Raw genomic sequence first — 19,712 nt, forward strand, 5'->3', positions numbered from 1 at the left:
TCCTGGTTTTGTTATAGTATGTTTCACCTGATAACCTACACATGGTATGTAAACATATGATTGAAACATAGCAGTTGGGTATTAATTAACTGGGTTATAAGAAGGAATCTTGGGGCCATAAATTTGCTGGCACTGCTTAAATACTTTCCCAAAGTCTTGTAGTTTCAGGAGTTTCCTGAAATAATTAGGATTTATAATATCCCTAAAGAAAGCTGTTTTGTCAAAAACAAACAGGTACCTGCCTTTGCAGGTACTTGGATCTACTTATTAAATTATTTATGTTAAATGTAGCATTCCTAAATTATATCCATGAGTACTTTACAAACTGAAAAAATGCCATTTAAATATCAGTTATTATTAGTGTTATCTTATTCTTACCTTTTTTTTTTTTTTTGCTTTTTTGAGGCGGGAAGGCAGGGCAATTAGGGTTAAGTGACTTGCCCAAGGTCACATGACTAGTAAATGTTAAGTGTCTGAGGCTGGATTTGAACTCAGGTCCTCCTGACTCTAGGGCTGGTGCTCTATTCACTGTGCCACTTAGCCACCCTTTATTCTTACCTGTTTTTTTTGGATGAAGTTCAGGTAAAAACAGTACTTGGAGAAATCACTGTCCTATTTACTATTCTTTTTTTGTATTTCATGTTCTGGAGACTACATATTGAATAAAAATAATAAGATATAAATGCCTAATCTCTAAGTTCACAGAAAGTATCTTCAGGATGGCTCCAGTAGTGGATAGATTATGAATATTTATCATCATCATCACCATTATTGTGCCATTGCAGCATTATAGATAGACAGCTGGCCTTGCAGCTAGTAAGACCTGGGTGCAAGTCTTGCCTTTAACCTATTCTGACTGTATGATCTTGGGCAAGTCACTAAACCTCTAGGTTCTCTAGACAACTCTTTGAGAGTGTATGTTACAAAAAAGATGACAACCAACATTGGTAGAGGGAGTGTCCTGCCAGGAGTTCCCTTTGCCAATTAAGGTCTAGGACCTATTGCTGTTGTTTTATTGCGGTCCTGGCCTTGAGTCCTGGCTCAGTCCCTTAGTAGTTCCAAGACCTTTGGATAAGTTATTTCACTCTCTCAACTTCAGTTTCCTAATATGTGAAATAGTACTAGTACTACATGGCTTTGAATGTTTCTTCCAAATCTAAATCTATGATGTTATCACTTTTGTTGTTACCTTATTACATTTATTTTATTATTATCATTGTTGAATTGTTGCATTTGATTTAAGCATTCACCTAAAGGTTATAACTGCTAGCCAGTGATGGTCCAAGGCGAAATTGTCAAGGAGTGTTATCATGGGGACTTTGTCTTCTGGACCACTAGTCAGCTCTTTCTGTCTCCTTTGCCCTCTTCAATGCTCTGCTGATCAATATTTAACATCCAATTCTTCAAAAAAAACTTTGCCCACCACACACTCTTAAGTTTAACCTGCATCACTAACATTTTCTCCATCACTTTCTTAACCCCTGACGATCAACAAACAATAATTCAAGCCCTGATTTGTAGTATTTGCTGATTTCCAAGGTGTAGATGTTCACACTGAGAATTTGAGCTGGTTCTTATGAGCTAGTTTAAACTAGCTCCGCCACCCTCCTGCTAATCACACCTTTTAGCCCCTGTCCAAGTGCCCAGCAGACCCTTGCTTTACTCATCTTCCTCCCTATTTGAATGTACTTTCAGGGAAAGACCTCATAAACCCATGCTTATTCATGTATACATTGATGAGACTAAGGATATTTCACCTCTCAGGGATATTTTGTATGATGATGGGACAAAGCTGCTGTTTATCTTAAATGTGAATTGTATAGCTTTAGGAATCATCAAGTTGGAAGGAGAATTATTTTGAGGGGAAGAGGGGAAGAATGGCATTCCACAAACTCTAAGAATCTCAGTCAGCTACTGTTCCTACTTATTGAGTGTCACTCCAACTCTCCATGGCCCTCAGACACAAAATAAAGCACTACTAGAAATAGCAAGGGCATATTTCGAAGTGAAATTGTATCCATCGGCATCTATGAATTGATGTGGAAAAGAACCACCACTGTAAAGATTTTTTCTGGAATGGACATTTTTATAATGAAAACTCAGGCTTGAAAAATAGTCACGCAGAGCAGCGGTACCCAAAGATCCTCTGGTGATAGACCACTGTTTTAGGTATTGTGGGAAATTATGAAGAAATACATCATGTTTGCTGCCATCTAGGAGTTTACAGTCTGATGAGAAGTGTCAAAAACATACATACACACATAGGCAAGGATTCACAAAAGAAACTGCTTTTTCTGAAGTTACCAATGATCTCTTAGTTTCCAAAACCCATTGGCCTTTTCTGTATCCTCATTCTCCTTGACCCTTGACACTGTTGCTTTTGACACTGTTGATCACACCTTTTAGCCTCTCCCCATTGATACTCTCTTCTTTCTAGATTTCTGGGACATCATTCTCTCCTGGTTCTCCTCCTACCTGTTTGAATTCTCCTTCTCAGCCTCCTTTTCTGGATCCTTGTCTATAGCATGCCCTCTAACCGTGGGTGTGCCAAGGGTTCTACCCTAGGCCCTCTTCTCTTCTCCCTTTAAACTGCTTCACTTGACCTCATCAGCTCCCATGGATTTAATTACCTTCTCTATGCTGATGATTCTCAGATCTACCTATCCTGTGCTAATCTGTCTGTTGATTTCAAACTCAGTCTCACATCTCCAGCTGGGTTTCAGATATCTTGAGCTGAATGTCCAGGAGACATCTTAAACTCAACATGTCCAACACTGAATTTATTATCTTTTCCCCTAACTCTTCCCACTTCCAAATGTCCCTGTTACTGTGGAGGGTAACACCAATCCTCCCAGTCCCTCAGACTCACAACCTCAACTCCTCACTCTCTCTCACCCCCAATATCCAATCTGTCACCAAGCCTGTGGATTTCACCTTTGCAACACATCTCAGATATGATCCGTTCTCTCCTCTGATACTGCCATCATTCTGACGTAGGCCCTCATCATTTCATGCTTGAACTATTAATAGCAAGAGCCTGCTAGTGGGTCTGCCTGCCTCAGACTCCCTCTCCAATTCACCTTCCATTTAGCCAGAAAGGTGATTTTTCTAAAGCAAAAGTCTGATCACATCACCGTCCTTACTCCATAAATTTTTAGTGCTTCTATATGTCCTCCTGGATCAAATACAAAGTCCTCTGGCATTCAAAGCCCTTCCTAACTCTATCCCCCCCCACCTTTCCAGTCTTCTTTAATCTTACTCTCTGTCACATACTCTTCCATCCAGTGACCCAGGCCTCTTTGCCGTTCCCACGTGTCTAGAACGTGTTCCCTCCTCATCTCTGCCTCCTGGTTTCCTTGGTGTCCTTCAAGTCCCAGCTAAAATTCCATCTTCTACAGGAAGCCTTTCCTAACCCCTCTTGATTTCAGTGCTTTCTTTCTGTTAATTATTTTCTGTTTACCTTATGCATAGCTTCTTTGTACATATTTGTTTACTTGCTTGTGAGCTCCTGGAGGCTGACTTTTACCTCTTTTCATGCCCCCAGAGCTTAGCATAGTGTCTCCTGTTTTATAGTATGTACTTAACAAATGTTGATTGACTGACTAGAAACCTATAAACAACTATTCAAAGATGTATAGAAATTTACAGGGTACTAAGTATTTTGAATACTGGGAAAGAGGAAGAGGAGGGTCAGTACAGAAGAGCCTATACAGCCAAATAAAGGTTGTCTCAAAAGATTTCAGAGAGTAGGTAATCTCAAACAGAATTCTAAGATATAAAAAATCTGATAGAAATTTTTTTTTTCCCCAGAAAAGAGGAAAGAGGTAGTCTAGGCAGCAGACAAAGGTGATTTGCAAGGAAGGGTATAGTAGAAAGAGGCCTCACTTGAGGCCATTCAAGTGAAGCAGTGGTAGACTTGATGAGTTATACTCCTTAATGATGACTTGTACTTCAGACCCTTTGTGCCTCCGGGATATTGAGATTGGAGGCAGAGAACCTGAGTTCACACCCCAACTTTCCCTACTTTCTTCCTGTATGAACTTGGGCAACTCATTCAATCTCTTTGAGAATCACTCATCTATAAATTAAGAGGGTGGAGCTATGTGGGCTTCAAAATCTCTTCCCTGCCTAAATCCTACAAGAAGGGCAAATGGGACAGGGAAGAGATGGGATGGAGTGAGGAGTGTCCAAGGGATCACTCCTCTCCTAGCTAGAGTGAAGAATCCCTGACGTCACACAAGCTAAAGAATAAGAAAATGTATACATTTGGTAAGGGGACACAGATTGAGGTAGGGAGCTTCAGAATGGTGGATCAGGAGTCTTAATTTGAGGTGAAGAAAACTAGGGAGAGAAAGGTTCCAGGAGAAAATGTTTACATAATCAGAATGGCATTTGAGGAGCTTGGCTGACCCAGTGATCCTTGTTGGGTTGTGTGAGAGAAGCTAGAGGCAAGGGAGACTGAGATGGAAGCCGCAAGAGAATAAATTACAGTAGTATGTGATCTGTGGTTTTGGTAATGGAGAGAAAGAGACAGACTTAGGAAGAATGACAATAAAGATAATTTCCCATTTACCTTTTGCAGAAACAAAACCAAAACATAAAGGTTAAATTGTAAACTGTAAAATAATATCTTCTGGGGCGGCCAGGTGGCACAGTGCATAGAGCACCGGCCCTGGATCAGGAGGACCTGAGTTCAGATCCAGCCTCAGACACTTACCAGCCATGTGACCTTGGGCAAGTCACTTAACCCCAATTGCCCTGCCTTCCCCCTCCAAAATGCAAAAATAAAATAATGTCTTCTGTGTTTGTTCTGACTTCTGAATTCCTGAAAATTCTGATTTCAGATTGTATCAATCAGGAACCCAAAGATGGAGGCCCTGAAGAATGTGATGGTGAGAAAAGAAATACTGTGCCCTACGTTGGGCCAGTCACTTAACTTCTCTAGGTCCCTTTTTTTCTCAATTATAAAATGGGAAGGTTAGTCTCAGCACTTCTTAATCTGTGGGTTGAGAAAAATTTGGCAACAGCAAAAGGTTTCTGAATGCACAACAACCAAAAATTAATTAGAAATCAAACTCATAATGAATCTGAGGTGTTTCTGGCAGAATGTTGCATCTCTGAACTTCACTGCAACCTTGGTTCTGAACACAAAGCATGTGCCCTTTACACTGCTCATGCCCTCAGGTCACAAAACACCAAGGAACTCTGCCAGATGATGGAAGGGGGTGGGAGTGAAAAAAGTTTAAGAAGAGCTGAATGAGACAACCTCTAAGGTCTCAGCTGTAAATCTGTGATTCTCTTGTTCTAGAACATGCCAGTTTCCAGTTCTGGTGCATTCATTTGATATATTAGCTTTGCTGTAGGCATGGTGGTAGAAGAATCCTAACGGGAGCCCCCTCCATTCAAAATGATCAAAAGGTGGAAGAATAACCGTTCCTATTAGAAATGCCTACTCTGGTCTCTTCCTGGGTTAGGAACCACATCCCTTACAAAGAAATCCAGGAGTGTGGCCTTGCCTCTAACAGAAAATGTGAAATGGGCTGAGCCACCTTTCCATTCTTGTGATTCCTGGCACCCCCACCTCAACCAGCATCACTGTTTTCTTTTGCTCGTGGTCTTTGTATAGACTGTGATAGCTGTGTGACGACTCTTCTGAAGGACTTGGGAACGATGAATGACGAGCTTCGACTGGTCAAATCTCAGCTCCAGAGTACCACTGCAAGTGCTGCTGCTCTGGAGCAAATGAAGCACTTGGAAACCCAGACCAAAGACCTGAGGGTAAGGACTTTTACATAAGGGGAGACGGCTTTGAAAGAAACTGCCAGTTAGCTTAGGTAGGTAAGGGCATACCCCTCTCATTCCAGGGCTCCAAGCACAGTTTTATTTGTAGAAAGTGCTAGTAGACAGGCAGCTCACCGTTTTGAATTCTAAATACTAGGCTTTTATTCATTCAGTTGGTCATTCAATGTCAGTAAGCCAGCCAACATTTATCAGCCAACATATTATCTGTATACAGAACCTTGAGACTGATACAACGTTAGTCTGATGTTTAAAGAACTTTAATTAGCAGGGGAAGCTGTCTTCTATGCAAATATTCCTAAAGTTGAAAGCAATTTCAGTACCCTACAAGAGAAAACAAGGCTCTGAAATGAACAAATCTTCATTAAAGGGTCTTCTTCATCAAGAATTCCTAAGTTTGGGGTGGCTAGGTGGCACAGTGAATAGAGCACCGGCCCTGGAGTCAGGAATACCTGGGTTCAAATCCGACCTCAGACACTTAACACAAAAACTAGCCATGTGACCTTGGGCAAGTCACTTAACCCCAATTGCCCTCCCCTCCCCCCTCCAAAAAGCAAAAAAAAATTTTTTTTAAAGAATTCCTAAGTTTAAATGTACAACTGTTTTCCTTACATGGTCCTAAGCAAGTCCTCTAACATCTGAGCCTAACATCAGTGTTAGTTATTATAACTAATGTTAAGACTTGTTTTTGTCCACAGTAGAATGTGAGAGCTATCTGCTGAGGTGTGGAATGTGTTTTGGATCCACATCTTTGGAGGGATAACCTCACACCACATCACATCACTTGAATTGTCACAGTACTATTTATAAATCTCTTCTCTCCTGCCCCTTTACCTGAAAAGAGAAAAGAAAGGAATAGAAAGTATGGCATAGCTTTTTCATTTGGGAAGAAAGTAAACATATTGACTTAAGGCATATTATATTAGCTCTTTTTAACAAAGAATGTTATCCTTTTTAGTATTTTTTGACAGCTTGAATAGTGACAAATAAAATACCCTCCTATACTCTGTAAAATGACTTTCTAGTCCATTAACTGGCATCTTAGAGGCATAAACCAGTGGAATGTGGAGAGAGTCAGGGAGTAGAGTCAGGAAACTTGGTCTTGACTGGTCTGTATTACTAGCCATGTGGCTTTGGGCAAATCACTTAACTTCTCAAGGCCTCATTTTCCCAGTCTGTAAAATAAAGTAAAAGGATTTGGCCATATCAGGGCTGCTGCACTGGAGCCAACTCAAACTAGCTAACAAGCATCACTTGTTAAATTTTTAGTATGAATATGTCAAAAATCAATCACTGCTATAAGTCATCTTAATTTATTGTTTTGTTGATTGCCTGGACTTAAGAAAGTGATGGAGAAGGGGCTAATAATGCAGACTAAACTTAAAGGTGTGTCATGCACACATTCCCCTCCCCCACAAAGAGCTAGCTATTAATTATTTACCAGGGAACCCCTGGACTAGATCGTTTTTAAGGCCCCTTCTAGCTCTGACACTTTATAATTCAAATACTATCAGCAATAAGGGAGTCATTAACTCCTTTTTCAATAGCATGTTTAAGTTGAAGGAATTTCAGCAATTTAGATGGGACCTGGAAATTCCCATATCAGGGGGAATTATTTCCTTCTCTTCCACATTAGAAATCTCTTTGAACTCAAGCCTCAATAGACCCTTAGCTCCCCTTTCCCCTCCCCCCCCACCTACCTTATTTTAGAACCAGATCCAAGTTGATATTGAGAACATGGCATTGATATTTAAATGCTTTGCAAGGATCACGTGCATTTTCCTATTCAGTGGATGGGGAAGGCGAGGGAGGGAGAGAATTAGGAACTCAAAAAAAATTTTTAAGTTAAAAATAAATAAATAATGATGTTTTAAAAAAGAATCCTTCTCAGTGGGTAGGAGAGAGGAAAGAGGGAGAGAATCTGGAACTCAAAAACATTTTTTTTTTAAAGCAATTGGGGTTAAGTAACTTGCTCAAGGTTACACGGCCAGGTGTTTCTGGGTGGGTGCTAAGTGTCTGAGCCCAGGATTCGATCTCCAGGTCTTCTCAACACTGGAGCCGGTGCTCTTACTCACTGTGCTACCTGGCCGCCCCTCAAAAACATTTTTTAATTAGTAATAAATAAATGCTGATATTTTTTTTTTTAAAAAAAAGAAGAATCATACTAATTCTATAAAATCAATACTGGTGGTCTTAAGTGAATCTACAGCAACAACAGGCTGGTGGGGCTTCGACTTCCTATTTTACAGGGAGGTTTAACTTTGCTTTATTCTCAGAATCATTTGCTTAACTATCAGTCTGCCATTTCAAGTCGTGGATCAAAAGTAGATGCCCTGGAAAAAGACCTTAACAGTCTGAATCGGGACTTTGAGACCCTGCAAGAAAAGGTAACTCTACAAGCAGTTTGTAGAGTAATTACTTGTTTTTAAATTTGGAGTGCTTCACAATCCCGCCCCTTCCCACCTTTCCAAGTCTTCTTATGTGGTACTCCCTTTCATCCACACAAAGTGCAACTGATCAGGCTTATATCCTGCTCCACGCAAGGAAAAGGGCTCCATCTCCCACTTCAGTGCCTCAAACACTCTCCCTCTTTATCACCTAGAATTCCTGGTCCCTTCATGACTTGGTTCTATACCACTTTCTTCAAGAGGTTCTTTTTAGTCCTTCTGGCTGCTAGGACCTTACTCCCTTAAACTACCCTCCATTTATTCTTTGTAAATCTTATATTTATCAATTTATGTACTTATAGTCTCCTTTATTAGGATTTAAACTCCTTTAATAAGTGCTTAATAAATGCTTTTTGATTGATCGATAGAATAGCTTAGAATGTTTACCACCTACCAACTTAATTGCCCCTAATAGTTTGAATTCCTATACAGGTCCAAATAAATTCAAGGAAAGCACAGACGTTATATAACAATGTTGCTCAGACAAACCAAAATGCCAAACAACTGGACACCAAGATACAGAATGTCATCAGAGACGTTCATGGTAACGATGCCTTCTTACTCTGCTCAGATGTTTTGTTTTAGGTGGCCTAATGCTGACATACCTTTATGTTTGGGTCCAACATTCTGGAAACCCCTCAATGCTAGTGCCTTCCCTATGTTGCTTATCTCCATCTTACCCTCTCTATAGCTTGTTTGTACATAGTTGTCTGCATGTTGTCTTCCCCATTAGACTGGGCAGGGACTGTCTTTTGCCTTTCCTAGCCTGGCACTAGGTGCTTTATTCATTGTCTGATTGACTAACGATACTATTAATTTAAAATCTCTCCCCAAAATAAAGCAATTCGAAGTTCCCCTTTCTGAATTCCCAACTTCCCAAGTTTAATGAAATGTGTAATCTTTCAGTTCTCCTGAAACAGATCTCTGGGACAGATGGTGATGGAAACACCTTGCCCTCAGGAGACTTTTCCAGGAAGCTGGCCGAAGCTCACCGTATGATGAAGGAGATGAGAAATCGAGACTTCAGGGAGCAACTGAGAAAAGCAGAAGCTGAAAAAAGAGAGGCCCAACTCTGTAAGTGTTTTCCCTTCATTATGTATCCCATGCCATTTGGTTTTGACAAGTAAGGGACCTGGAGTTGTGTTTAGTCCCAGTTTGTGGGTAGAATGCCGGGACTTTTCAATAACATGTTATTCCTATTATATTCAGGTTAATTCATTATTGATGAAAAAGAGCATTCTAAAAGTAGAGTAAGAATATTTTCAATCAATCCATCAACATTTACTGGTTGCTACACTCAAAGTACTGTGCTAAGTGCTGAGGATGAAAAAAGAGGCAAAAGACAGTCCCTGCCCTCAAGGAGCTTACAGTCTAATGGGGGAGACAACATGCAAACAAAATATGTACAAACAAGCTATATACAGGATAAATAGGAAATAATAAACAGAAAGAAGGCCCTAGAATTAAGGGGGCTCGGGGGAGGTTTCCGGTAAAAGACAGGATTGTAGTTGAAACTTAAAGGAAGCCAAGGATGTCAGTAGTCAGAGCAAATGAGGAAGAGTGTCCCAGGTATGGAGGACAGCTAGAGAAAATGTCCAGAGCTGAGAGATGGAGTGTCTTGTTCCTTTAACAGCCAGGAGGTCATTGTCACTGGATCAGAGTATGACTTGGGGAGTAGAGCATAAGACTGGAAAGGTAAGAAGGGGCCAGGCTATAAAGGGCTTTCAGTGCCAATCAAAGCATTTTGTATTTGATGCTGGAAGCAATACAAAGCCATTTCCCCGTATTGAAACTATGATAAAAGGACTCAAACATAACTAAAAAAAATAAAAAGAATAAAAAAATTTAAAAAGCACTTACTGACAGTCTAGTTCCCCCACATCAAGAGTTAGCAATTGGTAATTTTTCTCTCTTAGACACATTTTTCACTTCTTCCTTCCTTTAACCTGTCTATGCAGCTAGGTATCATAATGGACAGAGTGCCTGCCGGGCTGGCAGTCAGAAAGACCTGAGTTCACAGTCTGCTTTTGTCACTTCCTAGCTGTATGAAACTTGGGGGGGAGGGGTCTTTAAACTTCCCTCAGCCTCAGTTTCCTCATCTGTAAAATAGGATAATAGCACCTACCTTTCTGCGTTGATGTGACGATCAAATGAGATAATAAATGTAGAGTGCTTTGAAAGCCTTAAAGCACTACACAAATTCTCGCGTTATTGTCATTGTATTCTCTCTATATTTATATACACAATATTACACTATTGTATTATTATTATACCTTTCTGCCCCCATCAAGCCTTGCTCCTTCTCACCATTCCGTTGGTCAGTCATTTTTCCTACAATACTGATTCCAGTATTCTTATAATTAATTTAAAAAACAGAAAAAGCATATTATATGAAGAATCACAAGGAATAGAATGACATGATTCTACTTTTAATGCATCTTAATTCCATATTATGATGAACATTTACCTAACCAGCCCTCTCCGTGCCCTACTATTTATTGTCCCAGAGATTCACTTTTGTAAACAGTATACTTAGAAGGAGAATTGTGAAAAAGATCTTCTTCTCTTTTTTAATTTTTCTTTTTGCTTTTTTTGATGGAGGGGGAAGGTGGGGCAATTAGGGTTAAATGACTCACCCAAGGTCACTCCACTAGTTTTGTGTTGTGTTTGAGGCCATATTTGAACTCAGGTCCTCCTGACTCCAGGGCCAGTGCTCTATTCAGTGCGCCACCTAGCCACCCCTAGGTGGGTTTATGCTCAGCATTACTATTTAAATTTTATTTTGGTCTTGGCTTTTAATCTCAAGGGATATATTATGTATCAGCAACAGGTTTGATTTCTGCATTTATTAGTTTTGTTCTTGGTATACATAAAAAGTAATATGTAAATTGGAGCAGGTAGGTGATATATTGGGTAGAATACTGGGCCTAGAGTCAGGAAAACTCATTTTCCTGAATTAAAATATGGCCTCTAACACTTATTAGCTGTATGACTCTGGGCAAGTCACTTAACCCTGTTTGCCTCAGTTTCCTCATCTGTCTGGAGTAGAAAACAGCAAATCATTCCAGTATCTTTGCTAAGAAAACTTTAAATGGGATCGCAATGAAACATACACAACTGAAACAAATGAACAACACAACAACAAAAATAAGTAAATAAAAGGCAGATGTGTCATGAAACTTACTTAACTGTCCTTTTAGATTTTGTTTTTTCAGATGTTAAGATGTTGTGTTTTTCAGTCCCTGAAATGGAAAACATGGGCTGTTAGATGCTATCAGCTTGCTTCCCTCTATGACACATACCATCTTTTCAAAATGTCATCCTACAGTGCTGAATCGTGTTCAGAGTAGCCTGAAAAACCACCAGGCAGAGAACCAGGAACTCGTGAAAATTGTACGAGATTCCCTAAATGAATATGAAGCCAAAATCAATGACCTTCGCAAAGCTCTGCAAGAAGCGACCCTCCAAACAAAACTAGCCAATGGTCTCAACCAAGCTAATGATCGAGCCCTGGAAGACATTAAGGTAATTTCACAGTTGGACCTTATCTTTTTCCTCACATTTATTGAAAGGATAGAGGAAGTCAAAATCTCTGCTGTTCTCAACTTGGAACAACAAAGTAAGATGTCTGTGTGAATGTGTATTTGCCTGCTTTATATCCCTCTCCTCCAATCATATACAAGCAAAAATGAGACACTGAGTATATCTTTGGTAAAAAAAAATATATAATAAAAATAAGCACAATTATAGTTTCTACTTTTTAGCCCCAAGAAGAAATTTTAATCCATGAATCATGCACAACTGAAAGCAGGGAAAATAATTTCACACCCACTCCCACCTGATAGAGTACAGGCAGTCCTCTAGTGAATAATGTATCATACTGGGTGAGGAATTCATACAGTGCACTTATACTTCAAAGACCTCATTCCATTTGAAGAGAATTAACTTTGTGAATCATCGTATCATTACCATCATCATGAGAAATGATCTCCCCACCTCCATTTCTCCTTCTCTTCCAGACAACTACCACAGTAATATTCTTAAAGCACAGTTCCTACCCTATCACCTCCTTTAAAAAAAGAGACAAATAAGCAAATAACCTGTCAGTGAGTCCCCCTTGTCTAGAGAATGAAGCACATCCTCCTTAGCCTGGCAGTTAAGATTTTCTTCAATCTGGCTTCAGCCAACCTTTCCAATCTTCCTTGACTTTTCTCCATGTCCTTCTCGTGAATCTGAAAGGGTAACTGTTGCCCAATCTCATCCTACACATTCCTGCATTTGTACATTTAATAGGCCCACCTTTACTTTCCAAGGCTTCTCTAGATAAATAAAGCCTTCCCAGACTCCTTTGCATTTTTTAATTCTTTTTTTTTTCTTTTTGGAAGCGGGATGGCAGGGCAATTGGGGTTGTGACTTGCCCAAGGTCACACAGCTGGTAAGTGTTAAGTATGTGAGGCCAGATTTGAACTCAGGTCCTCCTGACTCCAGTGCCAGTGCTCTGTTCACTGTGCCACCTAGCCGCCCCTTCCTTTCCATTTTCTTCTAGAAGCTCTTGTTGGTGCTAAAAGGAGCATAGTCTGGTTTTATTAGGTTTGTGTCCTTTGGCCCCCTCGCTACCCTGCTCACCCTCTTCTGGAGATACAGCAGGGGGTCAGTGTCCTTAAAGCAAGATCCATGAAACTAAAGATAATACTCTATGTGGTATAACAAGGGCAAAGGACAGAAGCTCTAGCACTTTTCTCATTCTTTTCTGTTATTTTTTTTGGAAGCCATATCACACAGTTTATTCATGTTGATCTTCAAGTTTACTAAAATCCCCAAGTATTTTTCATAGGAACTCTTACTTTTCTTGTATTGCCTTACTTAGTACAGTGCCAGCACACATTGGTGCCTGTTAAGATTGACTGAACGTCTCATATAGACGGTAGTACCTGCACTGAGTTCAGAAAGAAACAGGAATTCTAAGAGATGGAGATGATTCAGAAATGAGGGACAGCCAATGGAAAGTACAGACACAGGAGTGTATTAGAACACAGTTTGTTAGAACAAGTAATACACAGGTTGTGTATTAGAACGTTTGCTTGGCTGCACCACAGAGCAGGAAGGGGAATGATATAAACAAGGCAGGTAAGAGTTGAGTAGTTCTGCCTTCAGGATATCACCCTTTACCATCCTCCCATCCATCCTGAGTACCTGTTCCCATTTCTGCTGTGTTCTTCCTCTTGCTACCAGTGTTGTTTATAAAGCCCCCTTTGAGAGATTAAAAAAAAAGTAAAAGGACCTACATGTACAAAAATGTTTATAATAGCTATTTTCTGGGGCAAAGAATTAGACATTGAGGAGATGCACATCAATTGGGGAATGATTGTGATGGAATACTACTATGCTATGGGAAATGATGAGTGGGATGCTTCAGGAAAATACAGGAGAGACTTGCATGAACTGACACAAAGTAAAATGTACTATATACAAAGTAACAGCAATATCGTAAGATGATATGCTGTGAATGACTTAGTTATCCTCAGCAATACTATGATCCAAGACAACTCTGAAGGACTTATGAAAAATGCTATCCATCCCCTGAGAAAGAACTGATGGTGTCTGGATACAGATTGAAGCATACATTTTTTTTGCTTTCTTTATTTCTCTTGAGGTGTTTTTTTATTTGTGTTTTCTTTCACAACATGACTATTATGGAAAAAAATAAATAAAAGTTTAAAAAATACCCTTTTGCTTTATAAGATTCATACTGCTGTTATATTCATTCCAACTTACCTGTTCTTTCTTCTGTCTTCTACGAATATCCATTAAAAATACAAATTGATTCATGAGATCTCTTTGAAGCCACATCAGTCTTTTGAGACAACTCTCCATTTTCTTTCTCATTATAATTATATTTACCGATAATAAGACACTGTCTTATGTTTTTTGGAAAGAAAAACACCAGAGGGCTTATTTTCAGGGGAGGGCTTATGTTGTCCTGCCTCAGCTCTCCTCCGTGGCACTGCTCTCAATGGCGCCAGCAAGCAAATCACTGGGGAAGAACAGGATGACGCGCTCACTGCTGCAGCTCTGATTGGATGCAGCTTGAAGCGCAGTGTGCGTTTCACGGGGTGGGGGGGGGACGGTGCATACAGAGGGTACCATAATGTAGCGTGTAGCACAGAGGATCACCTTCACTACAGTAGCAATCTCAATAGGGCTTATTTTCGGGGGAGGCTTATTTTAGAGGAATCTTACACAGTAAGAGGAGGGCTTATTTTCGGGATAGGTCTTATTATCGGGGAAACAGGTATGTCCTCATAGTTTCTCCTTCTTGGAAATTTCCCATCTTACTTAGGCTGTTTTTCCCTATAGAATATTGACCCATTGAATTCTCTCTGAATGTTTTGAAATCTCCCCTACCATAATAATAAACTACATTTAACTTTCTCTCTTATTCTGTCATAAGTTCTAAGAATGATTACTTCCTCCCAAAGTTTCCAACATTTCTAATCCAGCAATTAGTTCCTCTTTGTTGGTCAGAATCTAGTTCAGAAGAGAACTTCCCCTTGTTGAAAAATGGAATTATCTTTGAGGGAATTCAAGCTGTTCAGCATTGCAAGAGAAGGAACTCCAGCAGATGATTAAATGGTTCAAGTCTTCCATTGTTACTATATCATGCCTGATTTATGACCAGTCTCCCAAATTCTTTGTATACTTCCTCCTTAAATTCAAGATTTCTATAGACTCTCCCATAGACATCATTGTGTCTCTTTCTTTCTCCATTGATCCATATCCAAATGAATTTCCTCCCCAATCCTGATTACTTGATTTTTTTTTCATGTGAATATATCAATGTGAAAGTGTATTTCCAGGGACTCATACAGGCATTTCAGAGTACCATATAATTTTCCAGATCAACACATTGAAGAAAACTCTTTAGGAAATTAAAAGAGAGTTGAATCTCTAAAGTCATTCCTTGGACTCATTAAACATTTCCTGTTGTCTCCTCATTGTTATTTCTTGTGTTGCTAATATACCTAGCCATTAAAGTTTACATCTCTTCACTCTCCTCAGAGACGGATTAATGAAATGAGTTCCCTACAAAATGAATTCACTAAGTATCTCACCACTGCTGAATCATCTTTGTCACAGACCAACAGTGTTCTCCAACTGATGAAGAAAAGCCAAGAGGTATTTTTAAAAGTGAAAACATTTTAATTGCATCATGAAGAAAATGTGCTAGAGTTGGCTTATTTTTTCAAGTGTTTAGAAAAAACTATATCCCAGATAAATAGACCTATCTTATTCCCTTGATTTGCCATTCTATCTCCAGCCTCCGTGCCTTTGAATAGGCTAGTATGATTGTTTAGAAAGCATGCCCTCCTCACTTTCAGACTCAGCACAGGTTGTCCCTCATCAGTGAAACCTTTTGTGAACCTTGTAGTTGTTAGTACTCTTTCCCTTCCTTAAATAATATTCCATTTATTTAGTTGCATAAAGGTAAACTCTTTTAGACAAGGGTCTTCTGTGTATTTCATTGTCTTTGTATCCACAGGGCTTTTCACACAGGATCTGATTAATAGATGTATGTTTAAAAGAACATTGCAAAAAAAAGGAATTATTTTGCTGGTAGGAGTTCAGGGTTGGCACAGGAATTACTGAAATGTCTTTGCTGCTGGAAGTTAGTGGCAATGGCTACTTCAGAAACAGAAAGTATACAGGGTTAAATGGAAATTTGCCTTGGTGACAGCCTTATACATTTAAACAACCTCCCAAAGGTGACATTTCCCCTCTGCCCACCTTTTAAAGGAAATGTGATTAAGTCTGCAGTTACTTAGTTCCTAGAGAGCTAGGTCATTTGTGACATTATATGACATTGTACCAGGTCTGCAAGAGGGGATGCTTTTTTACACCTGGAAATATATTGGAAAGCAAGTATACATTCATTGCCTCTAAGTAGGAGTATTCTATATTTGTCTTTGTTAATTTGAAAAAACAGGGATATGAGAAATTGGCAACCAGGTTAAATGAAGTAAGGCAAGAACTGAGTGACAAAGTGAAGGATCTTTCCCGATCGTCTAGCAAAGAATCTCTGGTGGTGGAGGCAGAGAATCATGCCCAGTCTCTACAGAAGTTAGCAAAGCAATTGGAAGAGTAAGTATGTAACACTCTTGTTTCTGTGTCCTGCATGAAGTAAGACCTGTATCGTATTTAAGTGAGAGCTTAATGGTCTTTGAGGGGTGAAGATGATATTATTAGCGTTCCTAGCAATATCAAACACTACAGCTATCAGTGTGTGTTACTACTTAATAGCGTGGCTGAGCTCTCAGTTTCTCACTACCCCCTTAGGAAAAGAATTTAAAAGACAGCTTAGAGTACATTTTGGAGGAAGCAGCCACAACCCTGAGCATCAATTATTCCCTCCACTCTCTGACGGGGCTCTAAATGTCAGATGACGGTATTGATTTCAGTCAGTGTCTGGGTTCATGTTGGCCCTTCAAGAGGACGCTGGTTATTGGACTTTTTTCTTTATGCTTCTTTCCCATGGGTGTCTGCAACTGTCTCCTCATGGCCTTTCAGAATCAAGAGGAACACCAGTGGTGATGAGTTGGTACGCTGCGCTGTGGACGCCGCCACAGCCTATGAAAACATCATCAATGCCGTGAAAGCAGCTGAGGATGCTGCCAACAAGGCCGTGAGCGCATCGGACTCTGCCCTGCAGGTGGGGTTGCCCTGAGCCAGCAAAATCTCTGAGTCCCGCTCCGATGGGGAGAAACCATCTTTAGGGAATCCCAAGCACAAGAAAGCCAGCTTATGCTTCCAAAAAGTCAAGGGCGTTCTTGGCAAGATGAGGAGCCATATTCTGTCTCCCTTATGCTGAGGGTTTATGTTGTATTAAAGCTGACAGATGTTTTCTTTTCAGACTGTGGTGATGGGAGACCTGCCTGGAAAAGCCAAGATATTGAGCTCCAACAGTGATAAGCTACTAAAGGAAGCAAAGGCCACACAAAATAGATTACATCAAGGTACCCAAATACTCAAGAGAGGAGAGTAAACAAAGGGTCTGTGAAGTGGGGTGGGGATTGGGGGAGAGATAGAAAGAGAAGATGCTGTTTTTTAAACCAAGGAGTCAATGAAACTAAGAGATTTTTCCTGATTCTCATGAATTTGTCATTGTCACCCCAGTTCCTTGTCACTGTCCGACCCTTCCCCACCACCAACTATATGTGAACAATTTGTTTTTGTTGTTGAGGAGACATTTGAAAAACATTCTGCAAACCTTTAAGTACTACATAAATTGCACCTATTATGATCTTGCAAAGTCCTGGCCAAGGTTTCCCATCTGCCCAGGGTGGCTGTTGTCCCTCATCCCTCCTCTTCCTCACCTCTTGGCTTCCTTTAAGACCATAATCAGAAGTACATTTTAAATAAATATCTGATGTAGACTGGACTAATCTACACTGGGTTCACCAGTGGTCTGATTGAAATAACTCTACTTAGGGCAATACCAGTGGAGAGAAAAGTAGCATATCACTGATAGTATATTGACTTCAATTCAGTAAACATTTAGTAAGCACCTACTGCCTACCAGTCACTGTGCTAGGTGCTGTGGATACAAAAGGAGGCAGAAGACAATTCCTGCCCTCAAAGTGCTTACAGTCTAGTGGGGGAGACAACATGCAAACAAATATAAACAAAGCATAGGATAAATAGGAGATGATTAGCAGAGGGAAGCCACTGGAATTGAGGGGTTGGGAAGAGTTTCTTCTAGAAAGTGAAATTTTAGTTGGGACTTAAAGGAAGTCAGGGAGAGCAATTGTTGGGGCAGTTATTGTGCTAGGTGCTAGGGATAGAAATGCAGAAGTGAGAAGGAACTTAGATTTCATCTGGTAAGCTGATAATTGAGTCACAGCTAAGCTAAAACCATTGGTCCTCACTCTTAAGGAGAGGCCCTGGGGTAGAGAGAGCTCTGGACTTGGAATCGAGACCTGAGCCACTCACTAATTAACTGTGTGATTTGGAACAAGTCACTTAATTTTTCTGAGCCTTCCTTCATTCCTGCTTCCCTCTTCTCCTTCCAAATTCCTCTCTTTCTATTCAATTACCAAGATTTGCCCTTTCTACCTTAATGACGTCTTCTGCATCTGGTCCCTTGTCTCCACTGACACAACTATTACCCTAGTTCATGCCTGCATCACCTCTTAACTAGATAATTGCAACATCCTCTTAATTGGTCTCCTTGCCTCAGATCTCTCCAGTCTATCTTTATGCACTGTTGCCAACGTGATTTTCCTTAAACACAGAGCTGACCATGTGACTGCCCTACTCAATCCACCCCAGTGCCCTCCTGCTGCTTCTCAGTCTGAGTCTAAACTTGTATAGACTTTAAAGATCCACCACCACACCCCAGCCTATCTTTCCAGCCTCATTGGACAGTGCTATATGCTGCCTTCCAGCCAAACTGGCCTTGTCTCTGATCCTCACACTTGACATGACATCTCTATGACTCTACCTTCTCCAACCAGCTGTGCCCAGCATTTGCACTTTCCTTTTAAAATGCATGTCAGAAACTAGCTTCTTCACAAAGCCTTTCTGACTGTTAGTGGCCCCCCAAAGTACCTGAAGTATATTTAACTTCTGTGTGAATATTTGTATTTATTATCTTTATATTTATGCCATATATTTGTATATGGGGGGCAGCTAAGTGGCACAGTGGATAGAGTGCCAGGCCTGATGTCAGGAGGACTCATCATCCTGAGTGAGTTCAAATCTGGCCTCAGCCACTTCCTAGCTGTGTGACCCTGGGCAAGTCACTTAACCCCATTTGTCTCAGTTTCCTCATCTATAAAATGAGCTGGAGAAGGAAATGGCAAACCACTCCAGTATCTTGGCCAAGTGGAGTCAAGAGTAGTCAGGATATGACTGAACAACAGCAACAAAAAAAAATACAGATCCTTGTTGTCTCCTGCCCATTTAGGACAGAGACTGCTTCATTCTTTATCCTTGTATCTGCAGCCCTTAGCACAATTCCTGGCACACGGTACTTGCCCAATAATGATTTGTTGATTCATTTCATCATCTACCAAATGGACTTCTAGTATAGTTGCTCCATCTACCTCATAGACAATAGCCTATATTCTCCCAAGTTGTGAGAAACAAGTAAAGGGTTATATCAATGTCAGCTATTAGTATTATTGATGACAATAATTCTGTTATTATTACCTACCAAGTCATTGGAGCAACAAATGAGATAACACATATAAAAGCTTTTTTCACCCTGTGTATGATGAAACACACTACACACATCCCTTATGTGTAAGCTATTTTTAAGAACCACAGAATTGCTTTAAAATTTTTCGAGTCCATAGAAACTTAAACTATTTATTCTCTGTGCCCAAAAGCACCATCCTGGAGAGCACAGAGTTTTTTCAAGCATCCATTTTACCTATGAAGACTAGACCTTCATGTTACTCACAATTT

The 19,712-nt window shown here is 40.2% G+C and overlaps 1 protein-coding gene across 4 annotated transcripts in view; it reads left to right on the forward strand.

Moving 5' to 3' along the window:
• The window catches only part of LAMA3 (laminin subunit alpha 3), a 343,942-nt gene that overhangs the window by 286,834 nt on the left and 37,396 nt on the right, over nucleotides 1–19,712 (forward strand). For all 4 annotated transcript variants that reach the window (XM_069099797.1, XM_069099798.1, XM_069099796.1 and 1 more), the window contains 10 exons: nucleotides 4,845–4,892; nucleotides 5,627–5,778; nucleotides 8,076–8,186; nucleotides 8,679–8,790; nucleotides 9,153–9,320; nucleotides 11,575–11,771; nucleotides 15,306–15,422; nucleotides 16,231–16,385; nucleotides 16,812–16,953; nucleotides 17,155–17,257. In XM_069099797.1, the coding sequence (XP_068955898.1) occupies nucleotides 4,845–4,892; nucleotides 5,627–5,778; nucleotides 8,076–8,186; nucleotides 8,679–8,790; nucleotides 9,153–9,320; nucleotides 11,575–11,771; nucleotides 15,306–15,422; nucleotides 16,231–16,385; nucleotides 16,812–16,953; nucleotides 17,155–17,257 (1,305 nt within the window). The remainder of the gene's footprint in view (nucleotides 1–4,844; nucleotides 4,893–5,626; nucleotides 5,779–8,075; nucleotides 8,187–8,678; nucleotides 8,791–9,152; nucleotides 9,321–11,574; nucleotides 11,772–15,305; nucleotides 15,423–16,230; nucleotides 16,386–16,811; nucleotides 16,954–17,154; nucleotides 17,258–19,712) is intronic.

The sequence above is a fragment of the Petaurus breviceps genome, unplaced genomic scaffold (assembly GCF_028583685.1).
Source record: "Petaurus breviceps papuanus isolate PSGF00001 unplaced genomic scaffold, PetGlider_PUasm1.0 38, whole genome shotgun sequence".
NCBI lineage: Eukaryota > Metazoa > Chordata > Mammalia > Diprotodontia > Petauridae > Petaurus > Petaurus breviceps.